A 10,277-nucleotide genomic window follows, 5' to 3' on the forward strand; every position below is an offset into this window, starting at 1 on the left:
TGATTGCATGAGCAACAAAGATGTGGTCCATCCCATTAAAATAATGAAAAATGCCACAGCATTTACAATCTGAAGTCCCCATATATTACCAGGATAGATGCCAAGGTGACAGACGCCGACGTTTTTTTGTTGTTGTTTTGTTTTGTTTTGTTTCACGATGAAAAGGTTAAATGTCATAGGAGTATGAAGAATGCTCAATAATTCAGATTATTTATGACATTACAGTAAGAGCATTCAAAGATACTTCAAAACATATCCCCATACAGATGTCATATTTTTGTTGAAGCTAAACTACAGTATCATTGCCACCTTTTTTATATACGAGGACCTGCAAGGACAGCTCAAATTATTGCAATAGGTTTATTTTTTAATACAAGACATATCTCTCACAGACTGACAGCCTAACCTAAATTGTACAGATATCCTGAGCTGTGTATATTTCATGACTGCGTAGAGCACGGCCACCTCTGTTCTGGGGGAGGAGAGCTGGCTGTGGCGGTGGCTCTGGTGAGCACTGGGATCTCAGTCCACTCATGTGTGTGCAGCGCTGCTCTCCCTCTCCCCTGGGCCCAGCTTGTTGGAGCAAACCACTCGTCCAGGGGCTGTGATGTGGAGCATCACGGTCGACATGCTTCACTCATGGTTCAGCACTCTCAGAGCCTTTAAAACACATGTCTACACATATGCCTTTAGCATGATTGTTTTAGTGTATGCATGTGTGTGTGTGTGTGTGTGTGTGTGTGTGTGTGTGTGTGTGTGTGTGTTTGTGTATGTGTGTGTATTTGTGTCAGGGGATTGGGATTAGACATGATGGCGAGGTCAAGTCTTTTGTTCAGATTGTGTAAAATGAGCTGCTGTGACAAGCCTAGGTTAGCTACTCAAGAGCCTTTTGTAGATGTTTGTGTTTAGATTATTTTCATTTGCTCAAATATTCAACAGCTACAGCCACCTGTGGCCATTACTGGGTACAGTTGTTACACATAGTGGAGCTATCGCAACCACGCAACATTTCGTGGCTGCATGGTGTGACATGGATGAATTACTAGAACATAACACCACGAATAGTACGAGTCTGAAATAGTTTGAACTGCAGTAGCTGAATTGGAAACAGAACGGGCCGAAAGTGCTCGGCCGGTGCAGTTTTGACTCAGGCTCTGATTATAGGTGCAAATTTAAACTGTGTGGCCGACGGAGCTTTGGACGGAGGAGTAGACCAGCTAACGGTCCTGACACTGGCCCAATCTTCCCCCCCAGTCAGCCAGCACCACACCTCCTCACCACCATCCCCAGCACCACCCCAGCACCACCCCAGCACCACACCTCCTCACCACCATCCCCAGCACCACCCCAGCACCACCCCAGCACCAGGGCACCCCACCCCCAGTAAATACAGACCTTGAGGTTCCAGCCAGTTTAAAAATACATGGAACTGTGTTCTGTCAGGATTATGGCTGGTTCTCTCTCTCTCTCTCTCTCTCTCTCTCTCTCCCTCTCTCAGTCTCTCTGTCTCTTTTCCTCCCTCCCTGCCTCCCCTCTTTTCTTTCTTTTCCCTTTCTTTTCTTCTGGTTTCTTCTTGACAATGGCTCTTTTTGTTTTGCGACAATAAAAACGATTTCAATATTCTCCCTACCAAACATGGGAGGGGAGTGGGGGTGGATAAGGACTTAGGAAGAGTGCCCCCCCACCACCACCACCACACCAGCACCGCATAGTCTCCCAGTCTTATCTAGGCCTTTGTGTCTTTTTCACATGAATGTCTACTTTGTGCATATTGTGAAAGCATGTAAATGATTCAGGGTTACATGGTGACATTCGTTGATGTTCGAAGAGGTCGGAGAGGAAGATGACTTACTGGTCAACAGAATATTGAAATCGTTTTCTTTTTGTTCAGGGAAATTGTTTTGCAAAGAAACTCTCGAGCAATATATGGTCTTTAAATCTATGAACAGCAGGGGGCGGGGGGGGGGGGGGGGGCAAATGTTTTGATATTTCTGCCGGGAAATACATGTTTATATAAAGGGAGTTGGTTAAAGATGGTTGCCACTGTTTTTGTGTTTTTGTGTTTTTGTTTCTTTGTGTGTGTGTGTGTGTGTGTGTGTGTGTGTGAGTGCGTGCGTGCGTGCGTGCGTGCGTGCGTGCATACGTGTGTGTGTGTGTGTAGGCCTTGTGTGGGAGTAGAATAGGGATGGAGATGGCATTACAACTACATGCATATTGACTAACTGGCAGAACACTGAATTTGTTGTGTTCCTCTAAAGACCTATCTTTGTATCTATGTATACAAAATACTGTATGGTCTTTTCTGACACAGAACAACAGAATTTGTGTGTGTGTGTGTGTGTGTGTGTGTGTGTGTGTGTGTGTGTGTGTGTGTGTGTGTGTGTGTGTGTGTGTGTGGTTGTCTGTGTCAAGTTTGTAGGCTACATTTTGCATAACAATTCCTGATGGCATGACAATTAAAATCATGTGAATTCTCTAAGCCCACAGAAATGTAAGATCATAGGGGAGCTCCTTAAATCCTTTCTCAATATTTTAAAGGACCTTCTGTCTCCTTCAACAGACGAAGACAAAAGCCAAGAGGCCTAAAGGTTATGTCGCTCTCAGAGGATCAGTTCATTCACAGTGTTTTGTGTGAGACTGAGAACGTAGTTAGATTTCATCTCACTTCAACACAGCTATAACTTGGGGACTTTGCCTTATGTTTATTGGATATTGAAAAACCTTGCAGTGGTGAAACACGAACCCAACTCACCAAAGACAAATCCTGGGAAAATAAAGGCGGCGGCTATCCTGAGTTTGTGAAGTTGAAATTGGATGCATGCTGCCATCTAGTGGTGTGACTTTGAAGGATGCCATTGGTGCTTGGTTTGGTAGGTCTGAATATCATGGAGGCCTGGGAAGATAGATGCTGAGGGAGGCGTAGGGTGACCTCAGAGGAAAGGTCACCTACAGCCATGAGGTGCTGACAAAGGACTCAAAACTACACTGGGGAGCAATTTAGACACAGGGAAATTATATTCTATCATCACATCCCAAAGCACAGTGCATTGCAGTATTTCCATTTAGGCATTAAATTAAAAATGCAAATCTCACACCTTGGCCTATAGGACACCTGCTGGAGTGTCCCTGCTATCTCAACTCTATGATCCAGCTGTACATCCCCAACCGCCCACTGCAGTCTTCTGATGGGCCTCTGTTGTGTCGACCAGCCGTAAATGCGAGGTCAAATTCAAGACTCTTTTCCTCTGTGGTTCTTCATTGGTGGAATGAGTTGCCCAGTGCTCTCCGATCCTGCAGTTTTGGGTCTTTCAACAATGGTCTAAAGATATCTGTTCAGCATACACTTATTTAATTAAGAGGTTCTTGAATTGTGGTTTGTATATGAGACTATTTGTGTATTTACATCAGACATTGATATTGCATTGACATTATAGTTTATTATTGCTATTATTTATTAATGTAATTAATGCAGTCTTACAATACCAACATTGTTTAAATGTTCACTCTTCATTTTAACTATTGTGTTTTTTTTAATTATTTGTACTGTAAGTCTCTTTGGACTAAAGTGTCTACCAAATCCCGGACCCTTAACCATAACCATAATCATGTATTCCAAATTCCAAAAGACACAGAATAGAATAGAATAGAATTTGTGCAAATTCGTATAATTATATATTTAATTTAGCAGACACTTATGTATGTCCAAATGAATAAATCTTTACTTCGAGCAAGTACTACGACCTACTACTGTAACAATGAACTGGCAAACTGAGGCAAATCTACCACATTTAGTGCATCAGCATCAACATTCCATCCAATATCACGTCCTACCACTAGAGAGTAGTAGAGGTCTAGTTTCTAAACACTAGCAAGCCATAGCATCATCAAGATTTTCAACCATTAGAAATGGTTGATTGCTTGAATCTTAACTTTTCTCTAGTTATAGAGCTGTTGCTCTTATCTCTTCTGCTCTTAATGGCAGCTTGAAATATCTTAAGCAATGCAACAATAGCATTAGAGAAGGCAGACTCAATGAGAAAAGTTAAGATTCAAGCAATTAACCATTTCTAATGGTTGAAAATCTTGATGATGCTATATGGCTCAAATCAAATCATCTTGATGATGCTATGGCTCAAATCAAATCACTACACCAATGGAACAGCAATGCTGGGATAAATTAGAACGTTCACATACGGCAGACATATGATGTAAGACACAAGTTTGTCATGTTTGCACAATTATGACACTGCATTGTAAACATCTTTCATATGCGAGACGCTAGATTTTCTTTACCTGAAAATGTCTCAGGTAGAACTCTTTGCCGTCTACATGAGGTCCAGTGATTTCCTATCATCCATGTTTACCATAATAGACCCATCCAGACTCTGGGAGTCCCCTGTACTGTTGATGTGCCTCATAGCCACAGCAGTAGATATGTTACAGCAGAGGAACTCTGAGGCTCTGTCTCTGGCACTAGCATGACTCGACGAGGCCTGTCGTCACCTGTAATTATGCCATGTCATGCATGGGAAATGGGGGTGAGTGTGTTTCAGCAAATCACAGCTGGTCAGCCCTATGCTCTGTCTCTTACAGTATGTAGTCTCTGTGTCTATATGCTCATGGCTGTCTGCCTCTCTTTTCTCTCTCTCTCTCTCTCTCTGTGTATATGTGTGTGTGGGTGAGTGTGTGTGTGCATTTGTGCGTGTGTGTGTGTGTGTGTGTGTGTGTGTGTGTGTGTGTGTGAGTGTGTGTGTGTGTGTGTGTGTGTGTGCCTGCGTGCCTGCGTGTGTGTGTGTGTGTGTGTGTGTGTGTGTGTGTGTGTGTGTGTGTGTGCCTGCGTGCCTGCGTGCGTGTGTGTGTGTGTGTGTGTGTGTGTGTGTGTCAGTATGTGTGCGACACATGGGCGGAGCCCCTGCTCTGTAAAAGCACACCAAATGACTTCCATTTGTGCCGGAGAGGTCTCTGCCCAGCATGAGTATCTTTTCCTCCCTCCTTCTCTCTTTCTCTTACCCTCTCACACTCTCTCTCCCCTCCTTTTCATTCTCTCTCTTTCCCTCCATCCCTTCCTGTACCTCACATTTTCTTACTCCCTTTCTCTCAATCCTCTCTCTCTCTCTCTCTCTCTCTCTCTTTGCCTCCATCCCCCCTCCCATATCTCTCTTTTCCTCTCTCTCTCTCTCTTCCCGCCAGATAAAAGGCTCTGGCTCTTTTTGGACGGTAATTATCCCTCTCCGTAGGCTGATACTCTCGGCTGAGTGAAACACACCCCTTTCCTGTCTGATGCTGCAGCCTGAATTAGTTCCCGAGCTTGCGCCGCCATCGCCACGACACCATAACTATAACGACTGCACTGCCTTGACAGAATCATTATTGCCATGGCAACGATCCTCTCCTGTGGCAACGCTACAACTGTCGTGATCACAGTGCTCATATAGTTCACTCCCAAAGTATTAGCTGTTGGTATCATTATCGCAGCTGGGTTACTAATACCAACACCATCACAATGTTGAATAGATTATAGTCTAAGGGGATTAAAAGAGGGAGGCCTCTAGGAAAAGTAATGAAATTGCTGACTATGTTCATTTCAGTCATTAAGCATAACATCAAGAGAGGCATTGAGCAAGCCTGCACTCTAGATGGAGTGGTTAGTGGCAAAGGGTCATTTTTCAATGGTCAATTGTCATTTAAAGCTAACTAACCCCAGTCTCTCCTCTAATTGATCAGCTTTAGCTCAAGGGATCCAACTCTCTTGAGATCCTTCACCAAATGTTGCTCTCAAAGCATCTTTCTTGTGATGCTTTGGCTTGTCTGTTTGTCATTGAGTAATTTGTTGATTAATATTGAATGGTCCCTGGTCAGTGTTACATTTGAAATCATATATATTTTGGTGAAAAAGTGAGTGATGGCATATTTGTAACAGAAATTGAGCCTGCCATGTGTCGTTACTTGGCATAACATTACAATTTAATAGCATGATTTGCCGTCTTGTTTCAGGTAATTTATTAAAAATATATACACTAAGAAGAGTGCCATTGGAATGCAACCCTTGTAAACATCACGCAGCGGAAACGCATGCCTCACGACTTGGTCACTGATGTAGCCAACAGCGTCCGTCTGTGTCTGGGCGGAACGCGCAGGCGCTATACCAGTGCTTGCTTTTGAGGCCAGTGCGGCAGGAAAACCGCAGGGAGAGACCGAGATTTCAAGGAGGAGGACAGTTAGAAAGTTAAAGAAGAGGGAAATCTCCAACATGGAAGACGAGGACTATTCTAGTCGCCAACAGCGCTCGAGCGTATGGTATTCGGCAACCCCTCGTGTGAGAAACGATGAAGTTTGACTGACATTTCGATGTTGTAACATCCTTGGCAACCTGAGGATAATGTCAGGGAATGGATGAAGAACTACTGCGGATGGGTGGATTTAGTCACTGGACTGAGTACTAACGTGAACACATGGAGATATCACTGAATACGATGGACAACCTTTCTCCATCATACATATAAGGCGAAGGAAGTCACCGATTGTGCGAGACGCTATCAGACAGAAGATCCTCTAAAATTAACGTTAATGAAGATAACATTTTGCGCATTGAGTTCTCTGGAATGCCCTCGTCATCCATCAGTATCGTTTCATAGTTCACCGTCATCCTTGGGGAAGAGGAATAGATCCAGCTAGACATCAGGATGGGTGACACGGTGGATAACAAGGAGAGCAAAAGGACATACATAGTCCCGTCCATCAAATCTTTTGATCATCATGATTTCACAAGGGCTAAGATATCTTGTAGTTTAGCGTGGCTCGTTGCCAAAGCCTTTGGGTCAGGTAGGTGGCGCATTTTCTTGTTTTATTTTGCCATACATTTATATTTTAAAAACTGACAGTAGTTACGAGTTGCAACACATAGTGTAAAATTGTATCATTTGACTGTATAGGTCATGTTGATAGTAGTGAAGGGAACAACGTGGAAGCAAGTGATTTGGCCTGATTAATTGTCATGTTGTCAATGTTGCCAAATATAATGAGTTAAAATCATCACAGCATTAAAAAAAATGGCATTGCGTTTGACTCCAGTTCGCTAAGTATCCAAACAGATCATTTGACTAACTGTTGCGCGTTTCCTCACAGGCAATCCCTTTGAAACAGAGCTGAGTGGATTTTTCCAATAAATCCCGTAGGGCTAGTTCCACCTCCACACACGTTAACAGTAACAACAGCCCCCTTAAAGAAAGCTAATTGTGATCACTCAAATACGAGTTTAAATTCCTTTGTTGGTTGACAAAAAGAAAAGCCTATTTTGAGGATCACTTCATGAAACACAACTAGGCCTATCTGTTTTTCTGAATTATATTTAACAATTGACACCTATCACAGCTATGTAAACATACAATCATCATATTATATAATCCGGACTAGTCCACATGCTTCTGGCACTCTAATGTGGAATTAGATGCCCCAGTAGTGTTGTGTCCCCATCTCTTACCTCCCTGGTATTTTGATGAGGGTTAATGCCAGGATGCCTCTCTAGCAGTTGTTTTGAAACTAATTACTCACTTTGCTGCCTTCACCATAGTCCCCCTGAACTGGTGTCACCATCATGTTATTAGATGGTGTGCTTCAGAGAAAACTGTCCACATGTCTAGTAAAATAAAAAAGAAGTAAAATGACACAGCTATGTAGAATTTCCATTCTCTCTCTACTCTAAATGCTGTTGCCAAAATAAAGCTTAAGTAAATGGTTGTGTGTTCAGTGAAACCATATGAACACCTCTACAGTCATACACCTCTACACCCATAGTCTGTCTTTGAGATCTGCTAGGTCAATTCACATATTTAATGAATTCTTTTAACAGGCCTCCTTCCTTTCTTTCCGAGAGCACCATATGATACTCATAGGATTGAATTAGCTTGTGGAGAGAGAGCGAGAGAGAGAGAGAGAGACGCTGGCGCTCCGAGGGAAATTGAAGTTAGATCCAGAGGCCTCCAGTGGTTTGCAGGCCAGGCCACAACAGTGGTGTCCCAGAAGGCAGTCTGTAATAGGACGGGAGTTTGGAGAGGGGCTGCTGGCACCAGACGCACGGTGAAGTCATCGCGGAGGTTAGATGTGCTTCCCACAGCTCATTCTCCACCGGCTTGCATTGGCCACGGCCTGTGCGCTCGGCGAGCACAGCATAGGACAGGCTTACGTCCTTAATTATGGGTTAGTGTGTTTGAAGGCTCTGGTGTGTAGTTTGTAGATCCCAAATTGGTACAAGATGACTTCCAAACAACACGGTTGGCGCTGATAGACGCAAATGGCATCGGTGTTGGAAGTTGGAGATGGTGTTTGTTTATACCACCAGTGACCCATTTTCCACAAGGGGACGGGAGAGCGTGTGGTGGTGGCTGTCTCTGACTGTATGGCTCTTTGGGTGTTTGAAATCCCTCCTCAGCAAAATAGACCCGGAAGGAGGTGGGGTAGGGTGGTGGTGGTGGTGGTGGTGGTGGTGGTGAGGGTGTAGGCAGAGCACCACAGCACAGGAAGGCCATGGAAGACATAGCCGTCTCGGCTTTTCAAAATGGAGGCATCTGTGCCGACCCAGTGCAGTGTCTGAGGAGTGCGCTGGAGTACATTAGAGACCCTCTAATGCAACAAACAGCTGTCATAAATAGCCCCCACTGCAGACAGATTTTTTTTCCTTTTTATTCATTCTCACTCTTAGCACTCATTCTTTCTCTCTCTCTCTCTCTCGTGCTATCTGTCCCTCTCTCATTTTCTCTCTCTCTCTCTCAGCTCTTCCTCTCTCTCTATGTCTGTCTCTCCCTTGCGCTAACATCTGTGGCGTGCTAGGAATACCAAAGACTGACAGCATTTGTCTCTGTTACATCAGAACAGCCTGAGGGGGCATGCCACAGTATCAGCAGCTTCTTGTGAGCACACTACATGTGATTCGCTGCTAACTGCGAGACCTCGTGTCAGTTTGGTGTTGTTTGTTTTTGTCACTTGGTCTTAAACTTTTCTCACTGTTACAGCTGAGCTACAGCTGTGTCACATTGTCTCTGTCAGCGGGAGAGAGATCATCTACAAACTGACATGATTGCTGCGCCCTCAGAAGGGCTAATGACGATATAATCAATTCATTTGTGTACTGAGGACATCAAAATGGCCTTTTCTACATTTGTGTGACACTCTGAGGTTAACCAGTCCACACAGTCGCTGAAATGAAATGAATACTTTTTGGCCCACAAATCCTGTATTGATTCAGAGCTGTTAAATCATGTCATTACAGAGAGGGGCTTGACAGTGTGTTTTTCCAGCACAATGGGACTCTTCTGGCATGCTCGGGCTTTCCTGTGAAAGCAGCTTCCTGCTTTCTTTCCTCTTTCATGGCTGACACAGAGGGGGAAAAAAACAAAAAAACGCGGCATGGGTCTTGACGTGACGCAGGGAGGAGTGAACAGCTCTGTTTTGACCTGCCGAAAGAAGCCCATTGTCCAGGAGATAGGTGCCCCCCACTGCCCTCACACTCCAGAGGCCTGCTGGGAGAGGCCATTATTGGGTGGAAAACATGTGTACCATCAAGATAAATCCAGTAGCCCATCGTCAGCTCAGTCCTACCCCCAGTAATGGGAAGGAAAAGAAGTGCATGCCCCTGTAGGCTATCTGCGTGTGTGTTGGTGTGCATCATATATGCTTATAAATGCTCATATACTGTACGCTCGTATATGCTCATGTGCTGTTGCCTGGGTGGACTGTACTGCCATTAATTATCAGTGAGTGGTAGCAGAAAGGTGAGGGAGATATTGACATCCTGGGCAGTAATAGTGAATAATGGCTACATGATGGGGGTCTGCGTGTCAGGGGAAAACACTTCAGTGCACGTCAGTGGTGTTAGAGCCGTTCACAGTATGGCCGTCACGGGAGTCTCGTCGGTTTGGGTTATGAAGCATCGCTGTGTTCAGCAGCAGGGAGGATTGTGTCCGTGTCTGTGGTTTGCGTGCACACATCTTGGAGGGTTCTGGAAGGTTGGATCACACGGCGCCTTTAAGGCACGAGTTTCCTGTTGCTGGGGAGCTGTGAGACAAGCACACGAGGAGATGGGAAATGACCCCAACAGAGCACACGTCTGAGCTCAAATACACCCCCCCCCCCACACACACACACACACTTACACATCATTACCCACAATCCCTCTCTCCACAGACTCATCATGTGACCCAGGTTAGCAGGGAAGACATGTGTCCTCAGTTCAACAGGTCTGACCAATGCAGCCTCGTCTCTGAATGACTGCGTGTGTCTGT

At 44.7% G+C, this 10,277-nt stretch overlaps 1 protein-coding gene across 2 annotated transcripts in view; it reads left to right on the forward strand.

Moving 5' to 3' along the window:
• Nucleotides 1-6,182: 6,182 nt before the first annotated feature.
• The window catches only part of camsap2b (calmodulin regulated spectrin-associated protein family, member 2b), a 37,600-nt gene continuing 33,505 nt past the window's right edge, over nucleotides 6,183-10,277 (forward strand). For both annotated transcript variants that reach the window (XM_062522024.1, XM_062522025.1), the window contains exon 1: nucleotides 6,183-6,822. In XM_062522024.1, the coding sequence (XP_062378008.1) occupies nucleotides 6,684-6,822 (139 nt within the window). In that variant the 5' untranslated portion in view covers nucleotides 6,183-6,683. The remainder of the gene's footprint in view (nucleotides 6,823-10,277) is intronic.

This window comes from Sardina pilchardus, chromosome 2 (genome assembly GCF_963854185.1).
Source record: "Sardina pilchardus chromosome 2, fSarPil1.1, whole genome shotgun sequence".
NCBI lineage: Eukaryota > Metazoa > Chordata > Actinopteri > Clupeiformes > Clupeidae > Sardina > Sardina pilchardus.